This window comes from Melozone crissalis, unplaced genomic scaffold (assembly GCF_028551555.1).
Source record: "Melozone crissalis strain CALT ecotype California unplaced genomic scaffold, PUWL_Pcris_2 ptg000019l_1, whole genome shotgun sequence".
In the NCBI taxonomy this organism is placed as follows: Eukaryota; Metazoa; Chordata; class Aves; order Passeriformes; family Passerellidae; genus Melozone; species Melozone crissalis.
Window position 1 is genome coordinate 17234945 of NW_026535797.1, and position 23917 is coordinate 17258861.

Consider the following 23917-nt stretch of genomic DNA (forward strand, 5'->3'; position numbering starts at 1 on the left):
GCATATCCTATTTTATACTGGTTCCCATTTAGCCTAGGTTAGCATATAATTACTATATTTGACAGCAGTAATTGTGGCATTTTATAATTCGGTTTTTCCCTTAGCAGGGAAGAGTAATCTGTAATTAATTTGACAAAAAACTCAAGTGAATCACTGAGCAATAATTCTCCCACCCAAATTTTTAAAAATCAAACAGTTTTAAGAAATGACAGCCAGGCATGCAAAGGATCATATAGTATCTCTGTATTTAGTGACATATTCGCATATCAAAACATGGGGATGCTATGAAAACTTCCATGATTTTTCAATTAAAATCTTAATGCTTTCTAAATAAACAGAAACGTTTCTGTTCTGGACACCCTCTTGCTCTATTACTCCGTATTTAGGATCAGCTTTCTGTATTATTCTATGGATTTTATTCCACAGTAATGGGCACAGTAACAGATTATTTATTTTAAAGGATTGAATTTGGTCCAAGTTTTCGCAAGCCCAGTCACACATTCCCTGACCACAGACACGCTTCTCCGGGAAGTTACAGCTGTGCAATGCAGTGCCTGCAAATCAGCTGCCGCAGAGCACGAACATGACACAGGTTTGCGGGAACCCGTGATGGCAACCCTGCACGCATGGAAGCCCATTTGTATAGGCTGGATTTGTTTAGACAGTGCTCGAAGATGACGGATGGTGATGGGTGCGTGCAGGAGCAGCAGCGGCTGCTGTCGGGCCCCTGGAAGCACGGGCGGTGCCGAGGCGCGGGTGTCCTGCCCCGGGGGCACCGGGGGATGCTGCTCCGGCACGGGGAGCGCCGGGCGGCCGGGGCGGCCCCTCCGCCCTCCTCGCTGCTGCTGCCGCTTTGTGCACGGAGCACAACGCAGACCCCGACAATGCGGCACCTCCGCTCTCATCGCTGCTGCTGCCGCTTTGTGCATGGAGCACAACGCAGACCCTGGCAATGCGGCAGCTCCGCCCTCCTCGCTGCTGCCGCTGCCGCTTTGTACACGGAGCCCGCTGCGGAGCACAACGCGGACCCTGCAGGGCGGCACCTCCGCCCTCCTCACTGCTGCTGCCGCTCTGTGCACGGAGCACAACGCAGCAGACCCTTCAGGGCGGCCCCACCGCCCTCATCGCTGCTGCTGCTGCTGCCGCTCTGTGCACGGAGCACAACACAGACGCTGGCAGGGCGGCCCTGCCGCTCTCCTCACTGCTGCTGCTGCCGCTCTGTGCAGGGAGCACAACGCAGACCCTGGCAGGGCGGCACCGTGCGGGCTCCGAAGGCGGAGCAAATGAAGATGACAAGGCGGGCAGAGAAGCAAATTCACGGGCGCCGTTCTGGAGGCTGCACGGCTCCTGAAAATGGAGCCCGGGGGGGCGGGAGGATTCACACAGCATTGCCGCGGAAACGCTGAATCACGGCGGGCCGGGCGGCCAAGGCCGCGCCGCGGCGGCACTGCCGATAGGGCCGCGCCGTGTGGGCTGAGCCCGGCCCGGCCCGGCAGCGCCGCCCCCGCCGCTCCCTCCGCGCTGCGACCCGCGGGGCACGCCCAGCCCGGCCCGGCCCGGCCGCGCCGCTGCTCCCGCCCCTGTCACCGAGCGGTGGCACAAAAGCCTCGCCGGGCCCGCTCGCAGCCGGTGTAGCGCCGCGTTCTGCTCGGCCGCCGCGTCCCGGCTCCTTCTCGTAGGACGAGGATGCGGGGCCTGGTGCTCGCTGCTTTCCTGCTGCAGAGCATCGGCGGCTCGGGCGCGTTCGCCGCGGGGAGGAGGAATGTGGACCCCGAAACGAACATGAACATCGTGAGTGGCGCGGCCGCGGCCGGGAGTGCCCAGCCCTGACTGCGGCGGGGCAGCGCGGGGAGAGCCCCGGCGGCTTCGGCCACCTGCCAGCGGCCAGCCCGCTGCTGCTGCAGCCGCTCACACACGAGGGCTGCGCGTCCTCTTTGTCTACTCCTCCTTCTCGGTCCTCTTGGTCCGCTGTTGCCTGTATTTGTTCTTTCTCTCACATTTTTTTCGCGTCTTTGCGCCTGTCTTTGGGAACCGCTATAAAAGCCGATGTTCGTGGAGCACGGTGAAGTTCCGAGCACCATGCGCCTGGGCTCTTACCCACGACTGCTTTTCTCCCCATGTGGGATTTACTCTCTTAACTTTGCTCTCTTTCCGCTGCAGTAGCTAACTCCTTAAATATTTCCAGTTGGTAGCCAATATTCGTTTCTCTTTGCCCTGTCTAAACGGTGCCAATTTTTCACATGTGTGAGAAGATGCTTCAAGATAGAAATGCTTAAGGTGTATTAGAAGTGCTTGGATCATGTATATACAGTTTAAAGGTCTGAAGATAATAATTTAGTCTAAGACTAATAGCATTGGAATAACAGCCTTAAAATCACTTTGGAATATTAATGTCACTGTGAATAATTAAAGACATATTTAAAAGAAATAGCATGTTTAATTAAATTCTTCTCCTCTTCCTTGCCCAACAGTCTTAGAGCAGAACTCGGATCATGTCTTGCATTTTTTAGATTTTCCCAAGGCATGGTTAGTGTCGTAAAACCAATGACAGCAAGTTCATTGCCCTAGTGGAGCTGCATCAAAGCAAAATGACCTAAAGCCCAAGACATAAACGATGAGAAATTAAACCTAATAATGAAACCAAAGCAGCTAACAGGTGTGAGGATTTTTATTATTATTTTCCTGTTTTCTCTGACACCACAGTCACTTAAAAACTCTGCACTGGGCATAAATTTTGAGGAGAAAGTAAGAAATGGCACATCCTTCTCTCCTGTGGGCTGCAGTGGTGCCAGTGACTCTCTTCTGTCTTCACCTGTATGTTACTTGTTTTCTTGAGAGCAGACAGTTTCAATTCTTGTCTGACAAATCTGGCTCTTGGTGTTTTGCCCTGCTACCATAATCTCCTTTTCAACACTACATCTTCTTTCTCACTGTAAGCAGCATGGGGCTGGGACAGTCTAGGGAATCCTTACAGATTCCTAGGATTCAGTCTGGCTAGTTCCTGAGTCTGTTCTGGGATGTCTTACTAAGAAAATCTGCGTGGTAGGCAGATGGCATATTACTACCAGACTCTTTAATGACACATTCCAGTCTTTAGAAGAAGCCCAGGGTACTTTGCATGTGTTAGTGGACTGAAGAGCCTGGCAGTCTGGTTCCAAGATGCTTTCTTTTCTCTCCTCAGAGTGAGATTATTACCTACAGAGGATACCCTAGTGAGGAATACGAAGTGACAACAGAAGATGGATATATTCTTTCCATTAACAGAATACCTTATGGGAGAAAAGGCCGTGAAGGAAGCAAAGGTAAGATTTATGTCTCTTTGGAAAAAGAAAAAATGAAAATGCTGTCTTTACATTATAAAACTTTTGTTCCTTTAACAATCCAGAAGAAGATTAAGGACTACTGTGGTTTCAGACCATGGAGGAGATGCAGGGGTTGTACAGGTGAGGAGGTGGGGGACAGAGAGAATAGTGGTAGTGTAAACTCAAAATTACAAGGAAGCAATATGAGCAAAGGCTTTTGTGAGGACTGAATGATAGAATGCTTTAAAAATGAGACAGATGTGAAGAAGAGAGACACATACCTTTTGACTTGCTATCCTCCTACACTGTGTATGGAATTAACAATGTCAGTGCAGTGGCTGAATTTGTTATCAGTCTTGCCACTATGCCTCCTACAGCCATTCATGTAACAGCAGCCCATTTGCATAGAAGTTACATGTTCTAAGGATTGCCTCAGAATACTTCAGACTGAAAAAAATCCCAGGATTACAGGTAAAAACATGAAGCTCCCAAAAGAAATTTATGATTGTCCTATAGCCTTGGGTGTGAACGAGACCTGTGGAAAAACCCTCTTCCCTGTCAAAGGCCAAGCAACAGCCTTCCTGAGCTTATCTGTTGGTTGTGTAGGAGTTAGGGTGTTTGCTCTGTCTGTTGTCTTTCACAAGGAATGTGTAAAGATCAGTGCATGGACAAGCCTTGTCAAAACTGGCAGGTGTCTTTGTATTTAATTTCAGAGATGGTCACAGGAAAAAGGCTGCCTCTGTACCTGCTGGTTTTGTTGAATCCTTCATGGATGACATAAGTAAACAGAAGTTTCCTGACTTCTGTGAATTCTCTACATGCCCCTTGCCACGCCCTCGACCCCAAGTTCATGTTTTGCAGAGTGCTTTAATTTGAGAAAACAAGGATTACTGACCACATTTGTGGAAGTGTGAGCTTCTGGGAGAATGAGGATTTCAAAGTTCATGTTGATCTTAAGAAGTTTTTATAGACTTGGTATCTTTCCTTGGGAAGATACCAATGATGTGCTACTGCTGACTAAGCATATGTATGCCGTATTTTTCTTTTGCAATACCTGCAAAATGTGAATAGAATTCCTTGGAATTATGTATCACATGATGTTTTGGAACAAAGCCCACCATTCTTCAGGGAAAAAAGAAAGGAAATGTACAGAGCACCTAAAAGCAAAACATCAATGATTTTTTGTTTTACTCGTGAAAAACTCTAAAACAACTGCATAACATGGGGGAGAAGGGTGTGGAAGTAAATCTGTCTTCAGCTTGTTGGGTCTGTAATGAAGAGGACAAAATGTTCTATGCAGAGAGCATAGTTTAAGGACCCGCCTTTTTATTTCCCCTCTGGGGTTTTTAGGATCATAGGTGATAGAAAGTCATTATTATTATCCAAGTTTATCATATGATTGTGCAGATCATGTGGAGATCTGCTGACTGCTTGGTAAAGTGAAAAAAGGAACTGGCAGATGTTGGAGGTTAATATGAGAGCAGAATTAAAGCATTGAGGCAGTTAAACAGTTTTCCCCTTCCAATGTTACGAAAGAAGCAACAGCAGCTGGAGGAGAGCCTGTTCTTCAAAAATTCACAGGTTGGTTGATCTGAGTTTAATAAAAGGGAGGAAGATGTCAGTGGAAAGTGGAACATCACTAGAAACAAATTCAGTGTGAAGCTTGACAGTCCTGTTTATAAGACAATAAGGTGTTGGTGCAGCAGCGTAAACAGTTGTGCAGAACTGTACTGTCAGCAGTGCCAGTTGGGCACTGCTGGGCACTTGTTCTGCTTGCCTGGACAGTATGCATGTGGGCTTTTTAACAGAGTGGGAAAAGCAGGCACTCAAAAGTTCCTTGCCACAAGTAGAAAGATTTCCAGAAAAGAGGAGTATTGTTAATTTGGAATATGAAACTTGCAGCAAATATTTATGGACATGACCTGTGATAGATAATATAGGTGACTAGGAGTTATGATTTATCTGTTTCTGCTGAAAGATCCAAGTCTAAAATTATCAATGGAGGAAGTACTGTGTGAGTCTGTATCTTGGCAGAGTGATGTGTCACTGGATGAGGTAAATTCCTGAGTAATCTCTGGCATTGAGCTGGTTGTCATGTTACCTGTTTTCAGTTTCAGAACAGAAGTAAAAGCCAAAACACCTGTGCTACTGTGAGAACCAGAGACCGGTCATTGTAGTTTTTGAAGGCCTTTTTTTCTCCAAAGGGATTAGATGTTAATTGATTTTCTTTGTGTAGAAGCAAGAACTTTCAATTTTTAAATCTGTATTCCACATAGAGATGCCATTTCCCTTTTCAGGATGAGGAAGTTGAGTGTCTTAACTGTGGTTCTTATGACTAGTTAAATGAAGGGGAGAAAGTTCTCTGAAACACAGATTCCTGTGTTGGCTGTTGAACTGCTCTTCAGGTTCTGCCAGAGCTTTGGTGATGGAAGGGTGTTGCACAGAGATAATATCAGCACCAGTTGCAGAGATTTCCACAGCTCAGCACGGTGGTTTGGCACTGCAAAACAAAGATCTCAGTAGCACATACTTGGGAATGCCTTCCCCATCTGTGGGGGCAGGGAAAAGTTTATAAGTATTAAAGCTGCCACTGTGTTTGGGCCACTTCTCTGAGTCTGTGAGCTTGAAACAGTTGTAAGGGCTGCCTATATTTTTCTTGTAACTCCTGCTTTTCTCATGTTTATTTATTGCACACTTGTCTGTTTTGAGCTTCAAGCTATGAAACTAAGAAGTTGCTAGTTTAGAACTCTTAATGATTGAAAGTAGCTTTTGGTGAAAAAGCATGTGATTTCATAGCACTATGGCCATTGTACAAACTGGTGTTCTCAGTAGATTAGGTCAAGTAGATTAAATACTGAAGTGCAAACCTGAAACAGACTTTCAACAGCTCACTTGAATTATTCTTGTGTATGCAATGCCTAATGAACAGGAATCTACCAAAACCACTTTCTTTTTCAGGTCCAAGGCCTGCTGTGTTTCTGCAGCATGGCTTGCTTGCAGATGCCAGCAACTGGATCACAAACTTGGATTACAACAGCCTTGGCTTTATGCTGGCAGATGCTGGCTATGATGTGTGGCTGGGAAACAGCAGAGGGAACACCTGGTCCAGGAAGCACACACACTTCACAGTGAAGCAGGAAGAATTCTGGGTTTTCAGGTATCCTTGTGTTGCTATCCAGTCCCATTGTGAACTGGCAGGATATTGTTTTCTGGTTACACGTGGTGTCACACATGTACCCAGATGAGGGGCAGTAAAGGGGAGTTTTGAGATCAGTTTGGTGTGCTGAAACTCCTGGCTGGTCAGTAGAAAACTGAAAACTCAATCATCAGAGCTCTGTTTCATCCAAAAGAAGCTTTTCTTTGTGTCCGCACAAAGGATCTGTGCAGGAAAGCTCTGTGCAGCTGTTCCTCACTGATTTCTTACACAACTAACTTTCTATCTTTGCTTTGTAGCTTTGATGAAATGGCTAAATACGACATTCCAGCCTCAGTGGACTTTATTTTGAAGAAAACTGGCCAGGAACAAGTATTTTACATTGGCCATTCACAGGGCACCACAATGGGTATGTGGAGAGATGCATTTATTAGAATATATTGTGTTTGAAATGGTACCAAGTTCCACATATGTCTTTTAGTGATTAAAAACTAGGGCACTTGAAAACTACTGCTTTTAGTTTTTAGTGTTTTTTTGGAATATTAGCATACAAATGAAAATACATGATCTTTCAGTGCTTATTTAAAAGTGGAAAGCTGTTGGACTGATAAATTGAAGTCACAGGTAGCTGGCAGTACAGCTTCTATTAAAAAAATTCCATGAATTATATGTAATAAAATTAGACTTATCAGGCTCAGAGAATAAAGATTCCCATTTCCAGAATGTTTTGCTGCATGTAAGGCCTGGCTCACGAGCTTTAGACCTTCTTCTAGAAGAAGGGTTAGTAAGCATTAAATCGCTCTCTGGAAGAAAGCAAGTCTTCTGAATTACTGCATTTAATTTAGGCTTTGAAGTAACTAGGTTAATTTACATTATTTAACCTAATCCTAGGTACTGCAATATAGTTAAGCTATTAATCTAAAAATACTTTTGCACACTTTCACATAGATTTTTGTAGAATTTCTACGAGGTAAAATTCTTATCTAACTTGTGTCACTGAGGTTTGTTAATTGTTCTTATATTATTTACAGCTTTTGTTGCTTTTTCAACTTTGCCACAGCTGGCTAAGAAAATCAAAATGTTCTTTGCCTTGGCACCAGTAGCTACTGTCAAGTTTGCCACCAGCCCTCTGGTAAAATTTGGATTGTTTCCTGATGTGCTGCTCAAGGTTTGTATTTGAGTGTAAATGTTTCAAGCCAAATGAGGTATGCCCCTTTCTATCTGAATATAGCATAGGAAAGAATGTTAATAGCTGTGGATTAGAGAGTAACATATGATAAGGATTCTGGGTCAGTTTTACCATGATGATGCTATTGAAGTCAGCAGTGTCTTCTGTAGCTTTATTACTGTCTAGTGAGACAATTTGCATCAGTTTAAAGTGGTATTTTACAATTACACCTTAATCGGTGGAAAAAAATTGTTTTTCCATTTACATGTTTCTAGAATTTAAGCTAGGAAAATCATATGATTAACTAGCCACTGTGTTTTAGAAGAGTTGTATAATATCTTTATACAGAATACAGGTCATGAATTGTCCATGAACTTTAACAGATTTGTTTCACAATCAACCATTTAGTATTGGAAGAGGATCTTCAGAGGGTGATTAAGAGCAACAGCTTTATTTAGATGCTGTGATTCATCCTCTGGAGGAGTTTACCTCTTCCCCATTAACATCAAGGAGAATGAGGCAGGCTGCAGTAAGTACGTGAAGTCAGGCATTGTGAACACCCTGCTGTGTGTCATTTTTAACCATCACTTTTCTTTCCTCCACCCATGGAGATTCCCACACAGGGCTGTTTGTTCTGTGACATAGCCCCCCTTCTGATCCAGCTTGCACTGATTTAAAGTCTGTCTGTAGTACTGGTTCCTTGCTCTAAAGGCAGTTAACATAAAAGCAACACTAATCATTGTGATCTCCTGTTCCTTGCATAATGGACTTTGTCTAATGAGACTAGCAGCTGATCGCTGCCTTGTGCAGATGTTCATGTTGTGCTGAGGAACTTGATTCTCACAGTGACTTGCAAAAAACTGGAGTGCAGGGAGAACCTGACAGTGACAAACTTGTGGGTCAGTCATATCTTTAAAGAACTGTGTCACTTTTAAGGAAGTTTGCAGTGGGACATTTTAAAATCCTTGAACAATTTAAAAATACACATCAAGAGGAAGAGGTCACCACATCTCATGCAGCTTGTTTTTCTCTCATGGTTTGAAGAGAGGAAGTTGCAAGTACAAAGCCATTTAAAATTAGCAGGCAGAGCTTAACATACTTTAGCCTTAAACAATCTGATGACAAAAAGCTGTACTGTACAACTGTAAATTATTGAATTTAAAATTTATTTGAGTTTGAGGTTAGGTTTGAAATTCTTGCAAGATTTTCCCAGTTCCCATGTACTCTTGGTGGGGTTAATGTACTGCACCATTTGTAGCAGAAGCACTAACCATGACAACACTGATAAGGAGATCAATGATTTTCATGTGACACACCTGTCACCAGTGGAAATGCAAATAATTACCTCCAGAGTGTTGTAGTATAAAAACTGAAAAAAGGTCATTCTGTGCAATTACATGTTTGTCTTATGTGTTTGTTTTTTTGTAGGACATGTTTGGAAAGAAGCAATTCCTTCCTCAGAATTTCTTGCTGAAGTGGCTTGCTACCCATGTTTGCACCCACAGAATACTCGATGACCTTTGTGGCAACTTATTCTTTCTTCTGTGTGGTTTTAATGAGAGAAACTTGAACATGGTGTGTTCTAGTGACTTTCTTTAATAGCTAAGTTATTGTGAACTCTAACACAGTATTGACTGAATATATAAAAAATTCTTAAGGGATACCATTATTAGTTTTAAAATTCAGCTTGAGAGTTCTGTTGTTCAAAGCAATTAATCCCCCAAATGTTTTAACTTGTTACCTCATCTGTATGTATGGCTCGAGTTAATTTTGTTTATAACATTTTAAGTGGAATGGAATAGTTTGTTAGTTGTTCAGGAAGCAACAATGAGTAGAACTGATGGCCTGTGAGGAGGAGTAAACCATGTTAATGATCTTGTTGCAGAGTCGAGTGGATGTGTATTCAACACACTGCCCTGCAGGAACATCTGTACAAAACATGATCCACTGGAGCCAGGTAGGCTTTCCAGAATCTAACATGCCCATGACTCTGGTTTGTTTGTAGAATATTGATGTGTCTGATATCTGTGAAATAAAATGCCAAAATATATGTGCAGCCTAGCCCAAGTGAAATTTGGAACTGCCAAAATTAAGAAAAGCAGCTGTTCACTGCAGCTGCTTTCATGATAAGGATTTATGGTGGTTCACCCCTCTTCCCTATTTCTTTGAAAATATTGTAACTGGAAGTACCTCAACCAACAAAAAGCACTGCAGAATAACTTACCTCAGAGAGATACTGTAACGAGTATTTGTTTCCCTTTTAACAAACCCTGTTGTGATTACTGGTTGTATTCTTAGCCAGTGAAAAGCAGCAGGTTTTCTGTTCTATTCTGTTTGGCTTCATTTGATATTTTATTAGTATATTTTGATGTTTGTCTCAATGCACAGTTTCATGCCTGTGATGCTGTTGTGCCTGAAGCTTGGTCAGCAGGCTGGCAAGTGAGACATTTCCCATGGAATCAGTGGTCAGTGCTACTTGTGCTCTCATAGCTGGCTTTGGTCACCTCATCAGAGGCAATGTGTTCTGCTGTACACAGCTGTTCAAGGGTTGGCTCAGAAAGAAATGTGTGAAGATTTTTTTTTTTTCCAGATCCCTGTTATATAAACTTGTTTCTAAAAAATAGTAGATGGTAAATTATGCAGAATAGGCTTGCTAAGAAAGCTCCCTGCTTTATTCATACACATTTAGATATCAAGGTAAATATTTCAGAAGTAAACATGGAGCTGCCACATCCTGGCTTTGGATACATTAAGCTGTTTTTCTTAATCTTTTTCTACCATTGCTATGAGAGAGTGTGAAATTTTAAGGGACAAAGTCTAATGGTATGAATGTTAATGTTGAATGTTAATATTTTCCATTCCTGTGACACTGGGCAAAGCAGTGACACTTGTCCTTGTTAATATTTGGCATTGCACTGTTTCTTGTGTAGGTTGCCTGCTCTCCAGAAGACTACACTTTTACACTTTTTAGCTCTTCTGGCAGTAGTGTTGCAGTTCTTTGTATGTGTATTTTTTTATTTCTAGGCTGTGAGGACTGGGGAACTCAAAGCTTATGACTGGGGAAGCAAAGCTGCAAATATGGCTCACTATAATCAGGTAGACATCTTTTACATCTATAATTCTAGAGTGTCACAGAAAATAGTCCTTGGGCACTTCTCTGGGTGCTGTTTTTATGCTGCATGCTAAAGAGTTGTTGGTGTTATCCAGTACCCAGACTGGAGATCTGCTTTTTCCAAAAGAACAAAAATAGAAACCAGCTGGGACTCTAGAGCTCAGAGGTAGTCCTAAGTCAGTTTGGGGCTCAAATATGGATATGAAGCTGTGGTGGCAATCACTTCCTTGAGGGGAAGTCCTGCCAGTCTAGATCATGAGATCCCCCTGCACTTCTCATCATAAGGCACAGGCTGTCAGTTCATTTGTATTGTTTCCCTTTAGTATGTTTAGTCTCCATGCATTTTTGTTTTTAAATTGCTGCATACAATGCCAAAAATATTTTGCCCCTTTTCTCTTAGTGACTGCAAAATACTGCAGTATCATACTTTCAGAGTAGCAGTCACTTCTGACCTTAGAGTTGAAATACCTTGAATGGGATGCATGTTCACTTTCTCTGAGGTCCTGATACCCTGCTGTAAACTCCTCAAAACACATCTTTACTGCTGCACATGCTATAATATTGCAGGACTCTTGCAGTTACATTTTTGGTTGAGCCAGGACTCCATCTCTAGCTGTCCAAGAGAGAAAATGAGTATCTGACACATTCTTGCAGTTGCTAGTATGTTACACTGGCAGTGTAGGATCACACTGAAGATTTTTTTCTAACGCTTTGTTTTCACTTTCCCTCTCCTCAGTCTACTCCCCCTTTCTACAAAATACAAGAGATGACTGTACCAACTGCAGTGTGGACTGGTGGACAGGACTGGCTGGCAGACCCAAAGGATGTTGCTATGCTGCTCACTCAGATCTCCAGTTTGGTTTACCACAAAAACATTCCAGAGTGGGAACATTTGGATTTTATCTGGGGCCTTGATGCACCTTACCGCATGTATAATGAAATAATTAACATGATTAGGAAGTTATCTCTAGACTGACATGGGTATTGGTTCACCAGGAATTTGTCAGTTTTTGGAAAATACACTTTTCTGGCAATAATACTACATTGCTTAGGATGATGCATTTTTAAAATGCCAGCAATGACTACTAATATTGGATTAATATTTGGTTGTTTTTTCTCAGTATTATTTCTCTCTCTTCACAGTATTTTGCTTATTTTGCACACAGTGGCATGGTACTCAAAACACAGCAGTAGGATTTAGCACAAAAAGAGTATGTTATGTGCACATAAATGTAGTCACCTGTCTGAAAGACAAATTAGACAAGTTAGTCCATTCAGCACCTCAGGTGCTTGACACTTAGAACAAATGTTTCACTGAGCATAAAACACAGCCATTTCTCAGTATGTGGCCATTTCTAAGTACCTTTGAGAAGTACTTCTTGTACTACTTGTACAGCAGTGACCTATTTGGTGCTGGCACTTTATAAAGCACTTAGTGACTTTTTGCTGTGGTATTATTTTAGCCAATCACATAAAATCAGATTACTTCCCTTTTCAATATTGCCCAGAAGAACTGTGGTGAAGCCAGAGAAACCACTGTCAGTTAAAATCTCCAATTTTGGGACTGATTCATTGCTTTGATTCTTTCTTTGGTGGTATCCTTGAAGCCTTCAGTGTTTCACATACCAGCTGTGGATAGAGGTTGCAATTCGCCCTGGCAGATTCCTGGAACAAGAGTAATGTTCAAACAAAACCACTTCCAGTTAACTTTGTCAATAAGTTGTGGCTTTCAAGGAGAGTGATGTAACATGCTTGTGTTTTGCACTGAGCACTAACTAGAAAACAAGCTCCCCCAGTCCACTGCTGGTGAGAGAAGAGCCAAGGCATTAATTCTACAGCTTGAGTGACTTAATTTCTGCAGACTTTTCCCTTTAATCATCTGCTGCATTGAAGATCTGTTTACTTCTTAACCCCTTACAGGGTGCTCCCCACCATTGTGTTCAGCACCTAAATAACAGCCTGGAGAAGCCTGACAGTATTACAGCAGCTTGATTTGTCTACTGCAAACTGTGGCTAAGACCCATTTAATGGGGAAGAGGATTCACATCTGCCTCAGGGGGCTGACTTTGGAGCTCTTTCCATTGACTGTGCAGAGGACTTTGGTTTCTCTGAGATACATCAAAGTTCTGTGCCAAATGAACAATCTCCAGAGTCAGTTGCCTCAGTCCAGATAATTTCTGTGCCATAGTTGGATTCAACTCAGATTTCTTCAGTAATCCCAACAGGATAAAGAGCCTTTCTACATGTCATAGGAAATAATGCATTTTAAATTGAGGCAAACTTATTTTGTAAAAAAACCTGAAAAAATAAAAAAAAATTGCAGAAATAGACACAGGTTGTAAATTAGGACTTGTTTCTTTAATTTCTTTTTTTTTATTCCTAATTCAGACTCAGGGAATTCTCAGGTGTTGTTTAGGGATGCAGTGGTTCATTGCTTCATGAGATTTTGGTCTTTTGTAAAGCGCAGCCAGATGTGCTTTGCTTTGCTGTGCTGAAGGGAAACTTCTGTTGGAATCCAGGGTGGCTAATTTAACAGTTGTGAGGGTATGTGGTATGGCAAGAACCATGTGCATCATGTTTATTAAGCTTGAGCTATTTCAATAAACATGACCTGCTTGGAGTTTGGAGTGTGGTATTTCACTTCCTGTTTCAGGAATGCATGGGAATCTTTGGGACAGAATTCAGAAAGCCAAATCTATTTTTCACAACTTTTAATCCATAGAACGAGTACAGAAAAAAAGTAAAATAGCTAAGTAAACTTCCATTTTACTTTTTCCCTGAAAGAAGCTTTTCCCAAGCTTAAAAGGCCATTCTTATTTAGGTAGACTTGTCTGAGACTTTTAAGTAAGGTAATAATTGTAAATAATTACTCACAGGACAGAGTCATTTTCTAAGCCTTCAGGTGAGGCTTCTTTTAAACCACTGACGTGGTGGAAAGCTTCTTGTATCATATTCTTAAACCTTGGGTAATTGGATTGCTTAACAGACTGTCTGGTAATCTCATAAATGGCATTTAATCACATAGCAAGGCAGGGAGCTAATCTTTGCCACAGTACACATGAACCAGCTTTTGACCTTTGTCACCTTCAATAATAAATGTGCTCAGGCTATACCTTTCTGTACACTCTGAATACTGTAGTTGTGCAGTTGAGACAGTAGAGTGTATTAAATTCCATGTGTGGCCATCTTTGTCAGCTGATGAACACCCTGGGTGCCTGGAAATAAAGCCAGAATACTGGAAGCTTTACACAAAAGCCATAATGGAGCTTCTCTGCTTCACTGGAGTAAGGCTAGTTATGGAAATGGTGAGCTGCTTTAGTTCTCCCTGACTCACTGAAGTTGCAGTGTGACAGAAACTTGGAGAGGTGTCAAGGGGAAGAGTTGTGCAAAATAAGACACCCTGAACATAGAGGAGATGAGTGAGAAGCTTGGTCTATTTAGAATCATCTGTGAGGAATTAAGAGTTCAGTGATGAACAGTACGTTTTTCTAAGCAGATCTTAAATACTGAGTGCCTGCTCTATGGACCTCTGTGTTACAGGTATGTATGTATGCATGTATGTGCTGTTGAAGGTGGGCTGAACATCAGCTTTGGGCAGTATAAAAGTGCACTGGCTTAACAGGGCATGGGACACTTTCTGCTGGCTTGGTCTCAGCATTTAGTGATTGCTGGAAAGGCAGAATAAAGTACTCCCTGTTCAGCTGATGGATCTCAGACTCAGACCTGTGTGCAGCTGAAGAGAATGCATGGTCCAGGGCTCTGACAGAGCTGTACAACAATCAGGCATAGCAGGGATAACACAGACAGAAAGACGAGGTTTTGTCCTCATGTTGTGCTTGGAACTTGACAGGGATTTTGTTGCAGTCATCTGCAAGTATATTTCCAGTTTTAATTTAATCAGAAGGCCTGAGGATGGTGGAGTGTGTGTTAGTGGAGTGTACTGAATGATGCACTAGCTCCACACAGAGCATTTTTACATTGGTTAGTGATTCCATGGCTAGTGATAGTGCTGATGAAAGTTTATACATCAACTCAAGCAGTATAGAAGTGCCTCAGAATAGGAAGAGGTGGTAAAACCGACCTCCTACTCTACCTGGGCCCTGCAAGAGAAACAGTTTTGTCAGCTTGGGAACAAATTTTTCTAGATATTATTTATAGTGAATGTGCCACACCAACAAACACCCCAAAACCCCAAAGCCCCTCAAAACAGAACCCCTCCAAATGAAACAGAAATGCCTTTATATCATTGAAAGTTACAAATGGCTTTACTCTGTAAGATGTGAGAGAGAAACCTTGATAGCTGGATAGGTTTTTGGATATCTAATAAAATGGCTCCTGGTGGAAGATTTTCTTGTAATGAAAGCATTTATATTGTCTTCTCCCTGTATTGTGTTATAAAATACAAACTCATGCTGCAGCACTGCCCATCAGGAGCTTTCCTTTCTTCCTGACAGACTATTTTCATGAACTTGATATGACCAAAATAATTGAAATCATCAATGAAATAAAAAACTACAAAGGTTGGATGGACACTGGCCACATCTGCAACAGGATTGCCTAATTCTTATTTTCTGAGTGGAAGTGTCTGCATTGTGTTCCCACTCTTTCGGAAATTATGTCTGCAAGCTGCTGAGAATACAAATCAATTTCTCATTCCTGAGTTATGAATTCTGAATGAAAGGATTTTAGGATATTTTCCTGATGGCTATTATTTTGAAAACTAATCCTGTTAAGGCAAAGCTTGAGAATTAGAAATTTACTTCACGGGCAGTTTTCCATCATCAGCCATTTTTGGAAACGAATTAAAGTGACCTTTGATTATGCTTGATACTTGCTGGAGGGGTTTTCAGTCAAGCTTAGTTGGGGAGGCGGAGATTAAAAATTTAATAATGTGTTGGCTCTGTTATGAAAAGTATTTTGTGTTTAGGTTAAAGTTTTTAATCAAAACTGAAGAGGAATGTGTGCTCTTCGTCCTGAAATTCTCAGCATCCCTGTGGGCTCAGGGTTCAAGCTGCTTACCAGGGATGCAAGGAGGAGAGTTTTATCTCGCTTATTTTTATTATTATCCAGATATTATTGTTATCCAGATCCTGCATTTCAATATGCAGATTAACTAAACAGAATGGGACTGCAGGTTAGATTTATAGAATCATTTAGGGTTGGAAAAGACCTCTAAGATGGAATCCAAAAGCCCTCCTTCCCTCCAAACCCATAACACCTATAAAGCCTGTGACAGACCCGTGCCTACCAACTTTCCGTGCAGCTGCCAAGCAGTGTGTATGTAATTGGTTATCCCTGGGGCTTTGAGCCGAGGAGCGTTTCCCGGCGCCGTTATCCTCCAGCCGGGGATGGGCGGTGGGGCCGCGGATGGGCGCGGGGCGGCGCTGCCGCTCGCTCGGGGAGACCGCGCGGGGCCGCGGCCGCTCGGCGGGACCGGCGGGACGGGGCGGGACGGGGCGGGGCTGCGGGCGGGACCAACGGGGCTGTGGGCGGGGCTGTGGGCGGGGCTGAGGGCGGGACCAACGGGGCTGTGGGCGGGGCTGTGGGCGGGACTGAGGGCGGGGCTGCGGGCGGGGCCGCCCCGCACCGGCTCGGCGGGCAGGTGAGTCCCGGGGTGAGCACCGCGTTGTGGCAGAACGGAACAGCTTCCTTGGAAACGAGGGCAGGCACTGCCGCTGCTCCTGGTGCCTGCCCTGCTTCCCCGGTGCTGGTTCGGAGCGAGTCTCCAGCCCTCCTCCCCAGCACGCTTTTCCCGGTAGAGGGCTCAGTGTGCTCTGGGATGTTGCCTTATCTCTGGTACAACAATAATACTGCCATACAGAGGGGGAGAAGAGGAGGATGGAAAAAGAATTTTTCCTTCTAATGCTCCATTAGTTTCAGGATGTTGATTCTAGTTTTCTCTCCCGCTAAGTTTCCCTCATTTTCCTGCTACCCACTGTAGTAGTGAGCTGTTTGCCTTATAGCTCATACCGAACAATGCAGCCGGGGGTAGGTGCTTGCATCTTGTGCTCATGTGGAATCTATTTAAGACCCTTTGTGGGGCCTCATTCCAAACTATGTGCCCTTCAACCTAAACTCTGTAGCAGGAGTGAGTTTTTGAGAGATTCTTGCAACACATGGGGAATTTTGGCAGCATTGTAAGTTGAGCGAAGAAAGCTGGGGTTGTGTCGCTGAGTAAGGTGCAGAAGGGGTTTGTGCGTACTTTGTCTTTTTTTTTTGGTGTCATACCTTGTGCTGACAAGGAAACTGAAGTCGGCAGAGCGGAGATAGATAGGTGATAAATGCTGTTTGGTGGCTAAGGCAGAGGGCTCGGGCTCGGGAGGGTGCGGGTCTGTCCTGTCGGATGTGCGAGGACCGGCTGTCCCGCGGGGCTCGGGGCGGCGCCAGCCTCCCAGGTAAGCGCTGCTCGCCTGCGCCTCGCCTGGGCTTTGTGCTGCAGGATGTCCTAGAAATAGCGCTGCAGAATTCCGCTATTTTTCCTTAAGGGATTTATGAATTATTTTTCTATGACCTAATCTGCAGGCAGAATGCCTATTCTTTAAAATATAGCTTGTGGGCAGCAATGGCTCTGAAACTTATTGAGACTTCACGTATCTGTAGGGATTAGTCAGAAGAGTGTCTTTAAGGCAGCTGAGCAATTTATGTCAATTTCCCTTTAGTGAGATTTGGAATACTATAAAATTTAGAATATGATATTTGGAATACATTATAAAATAAATTGATTCAATGCATAATTCTAATAGTAGAGAGGATCACTTATCCCATCTGGGAGACTTAATTTCTGATTGTGACTGTATAAATCAAGAGAAATCACAATAATATTCTTGGACCCAGCTGGTGTAATAAATGTCTTATTGTAAATAGAGGTTAGGACAAAATGCAGAAGATTGAAACAAAGCTCTTGGATATAGATCATCACCTGTTAGATTAGTGTCTTGCACCAGGTTTCAATTCACAACAGTTAATGGTTTAAATAAATTAATTCAACAAAACAGTCTCATAACAGCAAGGAATCTGAATTCCAAAATATATATGTGGAACAAGTAGAAGCCTATCTCCAACAAGGACCTACTGATTGCCTGAATAATGGCACAGATAATGTCACTGCTTAAGTAGAATTCTTGAAGCCTAAAGAGGGAACAGAATCTATTGAAAAGAAAACAGTTGAAGCTGAAAGCAAACTTAAGTGTTACAAATTCATGCATATTCAGAAAAGGCCACTGCTAATGAATCATTCTTAATTATTGAGGAGCAAGGAAATACAGTCTCACATTTGCCCCATCAGATTTATTTTCTGATTTACTTATTTTTCTATATAAAATCATCTGAACAAGCTAATAAAGTCATCCAGGAAGTTGACCTCATTTCCAACATTAGAATAAATGCTTTACTGACAAAAGAGGTGAGTTCATAGGAAGCTTAGGGCAAGCTTTGTTTCCCTAAATGTTCAAAGCTTTGTTTTTCTTTTTCTAAAAGCACAAAAGAAGTGATGTCTTAGTGGTTAAATCAAAACTTCCATCATTTACCTCTAAAAGCTTTTAGCAAACTAGTAATGTTGGCGTCAAGCCTGCTGGCTTCTGTCTGTGATATGCTGGCCTGTGGTCAGAGGAAGATCCTTTAAAGGGCATAGGACTAATGGTCGATCTTTTAAGTGCATGTGTTAGTTTGATACACGGGTAAAGGGGGATTTTCATATCAACTTGCTAACAGAGCTGTTGAGAATGATGTAGTGAATATTGTAATAATGTGATAATACTGGTAGCTAAGCATCTGTGGGGAAGCATAATGAGATTTTACCCTGTATTCTTCTGTGCAACTGGGGGATCTTATGTTCCTCAAAAGTGTTGGCTCAATTTTGCATCTAGTCATGTCAGGTGAATTTTTCCATGTCAAGTAGATACAGGTGTGTAAAGGAGAACATGACTTCAAATGTCAAGTTAGATGGAGATGAGACACAGCCACCACACCCAGACTAGAAGTGTGTTGTAGGTCTCCTTAAGGTTTTAACTAAGGCTATTTTATAACCAAGGGATCATTAAGGAAATGTGTGTTTGCACACAGCCATTTCCCACCAGATACCCACAGGTCAGACCGGGAGTTTAGGTAGCAGTCATATAAAATAAATAAATCAGTGGTAATTTTTATTGCCTTATCTATAAAGACAAAAGAATAACAAAGGATGGTACAATTCAAAATTAATAAGAAACAGCAACTTTTGAAGTGTCTGCAGCAAGTAGAATAGAAGATGTTCCAATTCTTTCTCTGAATTCCAGCATTAGAGGTCTGCACTTCTGCTTGTTTTTCTACTGTGCAGGTCTCTGGTAGAGCTCTGCTGACAGCCTTGGCCAGGTAATTCTGTTCTGAGATTGTAATGCATTATGTTGCACTCTGTATGACAGGAGAAAGAGCTGCCCCTTTAATTCTCATTGGCGTGTAAGAGTTGCTGGGGGTGGAGTCACAGCTGGAGCAGGCTGCATAAAAGCTGCAGGATTTCCAGCTGCCTCAGCCTGCAAGCAGCATGAACTGCAGCCTGCCACACCGAGTGCTGCTCAGCTCTCCGATGGAGGGACAGCAGGGCAGGCTGTGCCTGCAGCCGCTCTGGGACTTCGTCACCGCATGGGAGCCGTTGATCAGGTCACCGTTTTTCCCAGTGCTGTTTTCTTTCACAGCATACATGGCTTTCTGTCTTCCCTATGTTGCACTGGACTTTTTAAGCATCAGACTGCCAGACTTGAGAAAATACAAAATCCAGCCACAGACCTATCCAAGTCTTGGAATGATGCTGCCTTGCATTATTCAAAGTGTGTATCACCATGTTGTTTTGATCTTCCCGGTGACATTTCTGCACTGGTACTGGAGACCCATGGATCTACCAGTGATAGCTCCAGAGCTGCCTGAAGTCCTGCTGCAAGTAGCAGTTTGTCTGCTGCTATTTGATTTCGAGTACTTCCTGTGGCATTTGCTTCATCACAAGGTGCCTTGGCTCTACAAGACATTCCACAAGGTGCATCACAAGCACGTCTCGACGTTCGCCCTTACCACTCAGTATTCCAGCGTGTGGGAGCTGCTCTCACTGGGGTTTTTTGCTGCTGTAAACCCACTGCTCCTGGGATGCCATCCTTTGACAGAGATGCTGTTCTTCCTTGTAAACATTGGTTTGTCAGTGGAGGACCATTCTGGATATGACCTCCCATGGTCAACTCACCGACTTGTGCCTTTTGGATTGTATGGAGGAGCCCCACATCACGATCTCCACCATCTGAAATTCAAATCAAACTATGCTCCTTACTTCACACACTGGGACAAACTCTTTGGGACATTCACAGAGTCACATTCTAATTAAGAATATTTACCTGTGGATGAACTCTTATTTTTTATAGACTGAAATGGGACATTTATTTTTTTAAAGAGATACAGAAGATTGTATATTTGAAGCTGCCTACAAAAGCAATAGCTATTTATAACAAATCCTTTTAATATATTTGTGTATTTGTGTATGTACTTGGAACTGCCTGTGTTAAATGACTGCAAATGGAAAAGTGACTATCTGTTGCTTAAATTTGAGTCTAAGGTTTAGGGAAAGCATTAAGAGACATTCTCTCTCTTTTCCTTTTTTCCAGCTTTCATAAAGCATGTATCATGTTACTGTATGATGTTTTATACATACGCCAGAACATTATCTTACTGTTGTAGGATGATTTATGATGTAAACAGAAAAAGTACACATCATGGATTTTGTGGAGTTTAATCTGCCAGAAAAAATTGTTATGCAATGATTTTGCAAAATATTGCTGCCAAGTCAGGGTGGTTGGCTAACTGTTAAATGATTTAGATATTTATATTTTTTACCTTGATGTACTGTCTCTTTTTAATAGAGAATAAATATGCTCATTCTTTTAAAATCATGTTATGTTTCATTTTATTAATTCCTCTGTTCATATTAGGAACAGGTATGATTCCTTTTTCATAGGTGTCATTTATTTGAATTATAAAATCATAGAATTGTTTAGGTTGGAAAAGACCTCTAAGATAGAGTCCAACCATTACCCTAACACTGCCAAGTCCACCACCAGACCCTGTCCCTAAGTGCCACATTTACACATCTTTTAAATACCTCCTGGGATGGTGAGTCAGCCACTTCCCTGGGCAACCTGATCCTGTGCTTGACAACCCCCAGTGAAGAACCTTCTCTTAATATCCAAACTAAACCTGCCCTGCCATAACTTGAGGCCATTTCCTCTTGTTTTTTCCGTTGTTAAATGGGAAAAGAGACTGACATCCATTTTCATTTCAGAGTTGCGGAGTTTTGTAATATTATTTCAAAAGTGAGTAGTTTACTTTTACTCCAGAGTCATATGTTATTTTAAAATAGTTTTCAATTTTGCAGAAACATAATATTAAAAAATGCAGTTTAAAAAGTCAGTGAAATGTTATTATTATATTTCTGTGATGCTTGAATAATTTTTACTAAGCAGCCCTTTAAATGGGAGCATTAGTCCTTCAAAATCATATCAATTGTAACTTGCATGCAAAATCCTGTCACAGAATATAAACAGGGTTTCCACAAAGCAGATAGCTCTTTCAAGCAGATTTCAGGGGAATAGAAACAAACCTTTGAGGGTCCTAAGACAGAGCAGAATGGCTATGCATTGCTAGAACAGTTACATACACAAGATCAAAATGTATCTCTCAGAAGTAACACTGAAAAAATTAGGCATGAAGAGATAAGCAAGTCTTTGATGTCTCATTCAGCAGAGATCCACACGGGTGTCTAATGTCTCCTACAAAACATTTTAATGCTTGTTATCATCCCATCCTGTATTACTAATAAACTTCCCAGGATGATGATGGAAACAGAGAAAGCACAAATAATGTAGAAAGTGTGGAAAGAACACTTAAACATCATCATCATCCAAAAATGTCTTGGTCCTTATGTTATGTCTAGAAGGTTGTGTGACCTTACAGAGGCTGTTTGTCCAGTAGAAAAGAGAACCCTTAGTATTTCCAGCAATGTGAATTTATAAGTGGAGCAGCACTTTGAGACACTGGGTCTTTTTAATAACAGGAAATAATGTTCACAAACCTCTTCATAAACAATATGCAATGCTGCAATCTTAGTACTCAAATGCTCTCTCTGCTCTCTGGATATCACAGAAGAGCAACCCTTCTCTTCCTTGTTCAGAGCATGATGCATACTGAGAGCAAAACTTGAGGCATAAAATAGTACTGGAATCTGTCATTCATCTATTGAGCTGTGAGGAAGAATCCCCAGTCTTTCTGATGCTTGTAATCTTAGGTGTTTTGGTGTGTTCCAAAACACAGAAAGAGAGGGTAATATTCTTTCTTTTCTGCTGAATGCAGGAGAAAAAAAATATTTTCTGATTTCTTTGAGCTGTTTAGCCATTTTGAGATGTCCCAAAGTTATCCTTTCTGTTCTAGAAATCCCACTTAATTCAGCTTGGCAAATTCTGAGCGTCTGACAAGGATAATCTGTGGTTTCAATGAGTTTTACCTTACACTATATTTTGTAACTGTACACTATAACAGTCATGTACTATTGGCTCTCTGAGTAAGCAAGGGTAAGGCTAACTGGCACTTGCTTATGTTGCTGTAGGAAACCTGTGAGCAAAACCCACAAGAAAGGTTGTAACTAAATTCATGGGGATTATTCTGCTTTTCATATGAAGCTTAGGAGTTGATGTAGTACTTTATATAGTACAAGAACTAGAGAATTCTAGTCAGCTGCAGGCAAAACTGTGCTTGCTGTTAAGTCAAGTGAGATGATTGTCTGATTTGGCACTGGCAGTGTAGCCTGACAGCTACTGAGGCTGATCAGACTGGCAAAGGAAGGAGGCAATGTGCTGCACAGTGATCCTGCCTATTCCTTACATCCTCAACATTTGCATCACTTCAGACACACACCAAGAATGTGTTTCCTCAACGATGGAATTTCCCCCAGGTTATATCAGTACCTAATCTATAGCCAATCAGACCTGGAACCTCAGTTTAAAGGCTCCTTATTGCAAGAACTTGGAATACTCCAAAATAAAAAAAAAAAGATCGTTAAATGAGTATTTGACTAATACATGTCTGGAATGGCTTTTTTGAATCCCATACTAGAAATTTCTATATTTCATCCTCATGACATAATTCTAGCATACATGTTCCCTATTTCTGCAATGCTTTTGATTGCTTTTTGCAATCCCTCTAAACTCTGAGGGATTGCATCCATTTGCATGTTGTGTGTACTTGGAAGTGCTTTCTGTAGTAGTTTACTTTAGTCTAAGTTTAGTTGGGCATGTAAGAAAAATTCATGAGCAGGAGACCCAAACAAACACATAACTTCAGGCCTTTGCAATTCAATGAAAACATATACTGGAGATAAAGCAAATAAGGGTTGGCTTTTTTCCTGTTTTCATTGAAAGCTCAGCATATACTGTGCCACTGTGCATGAGAGAACAGTAAATTCTGTGTATTGATAGTGGTGAGATTTGAAAACAGGATTTTATAATGTTACTTCCTATATTTGCATTTCCCCATGGTCTTTACCACAAATCTTTACCAGACAAAAGGAAGGGCATGACACTCGTAAGGATTTGTGTAAGAAAACCAAACCAAACTTTCTCTCTTCTGTTCCATAATTCTCCTAGCTTCCTTCCTCTTTATAATGTGACGTGGTGTTCCACACAAACTTCCTATCTAATCTGCTGAAAGCTGAATTGTGGTCATTTGCAGAGACCTTTGAAGCTATACAATTAATGTTTTTAGTGCAGCTATTGTCCACTTTATATCTTCAAAATTTAATAAAGCTCAAAGAAAGAAGATTTTATGCATTTCTCTTAACTCTTAGGCACACATTGAATATTGAACTCTTTGTCTGTACTTGTGAATTGCAGGAATTTCCAAATTCTCACTGGCAATTTAGTGCCGTTCTTCTTTGAAATTTAGTCTGAGTTTTTCAAATGATAGCCAGTTTGGCAATTTTGAGGTAAGAGTATGACACTGAAAAGGGAGAGGTTTGTACCTGGTGGGTTCCTCATGTGCTTTGCAGTGAGCTTATGATGCCTAGAGCCATGCTGAGTCAGTTGTTCAGTGCCGGGAAAGGCTCCCTCCTCCCTCATGTTGATCAAGGGCAAACACTTCACAGGGGAAAATCTACACAGCTCTGGTCTAAAACTGAT

General features: G+C 42.0%; 2 protein-coding genes across 2 annotated transcripts; both read left to right on the forward strand.

The window, feature by feature from the left end:
- Positions 1 to 1550: 1550 nt before the first annotated feature.
- LIPA (lipase A, lysosomal acid type) lies at positions 1551 to 13356 on the forward strand. The gene is made up of 9 exons (XM_054277148.1): positions 1551 to 1791; positions 3182 to 3302; positions 6261 to 6459; positions 6756 to 6865; positions 7488 to 7624; positions 9053 to 9199; positions 9510 to 9581; positions 10649 to 10720; positions 11473 to 13356. Exons 1-9 carry the CDS (start codon positions 1687 to 1689, stop codon positions 11710 to 11712), a joined length of 1203 nt encoding a protein of 400 aa, XP_054133123.1. The 5' UTR covers positions 1551 to 1686; the 3' UTR covers positions 11713 to 13356.
- A 5849-nt stretch (positions 13357 to 19205) lies between these two features.
- Positions 19206 to 20578, forward strand: CH25H (cholesterol 25-hydroxylase). Its single transcript, XM_054277250.1, has one exon. It carries the CDS (start codon positions 19255 to 19257, stop codon positions 20077 to 20079), a length of 825 nt encoding a protein of 274 aa, XP_054133225.1. The 5' UTR covers positions 19206 to 19254; the 3' UTR covers positions 20080 to 20578.
- Positions 20579 to 23917: the final 3339 nt, after the last annotated feature.

Excerpts from the sequence above, each read along its gene's own strand:
- LIPA (XM_054277148.1), top strand. The coding sequence starts at position 1,687 with ATGCGGGGCCTGGTGCTCGCTGCTTTCCTGCTGCAGAGCATCGGCGGC. Across the intron at positions 3,303-6,260 it reads AGGCCGTGAAGGAAGCAAAG|GTCCAAGGCCTGCTGTGTTT; the intron begins GTAAGATTTATG and ends TTTCTTTTTCAG. Across the intron at positions 7,625-9,052 it reads TTCCTGATGTGCTGCTCAAG|GACATGTTTGGAAAGAAGCA; the intron begins GTTTGTATTTGA and ends GTTTTTTTGTAG.
- CH25H (XM_054277250.1), top strand. The coding sequence starts at position 19,255 with ATGAACTGCAGCCTGCCACACCGAGTGCTGCTCAGCTCTCCGATGGAG.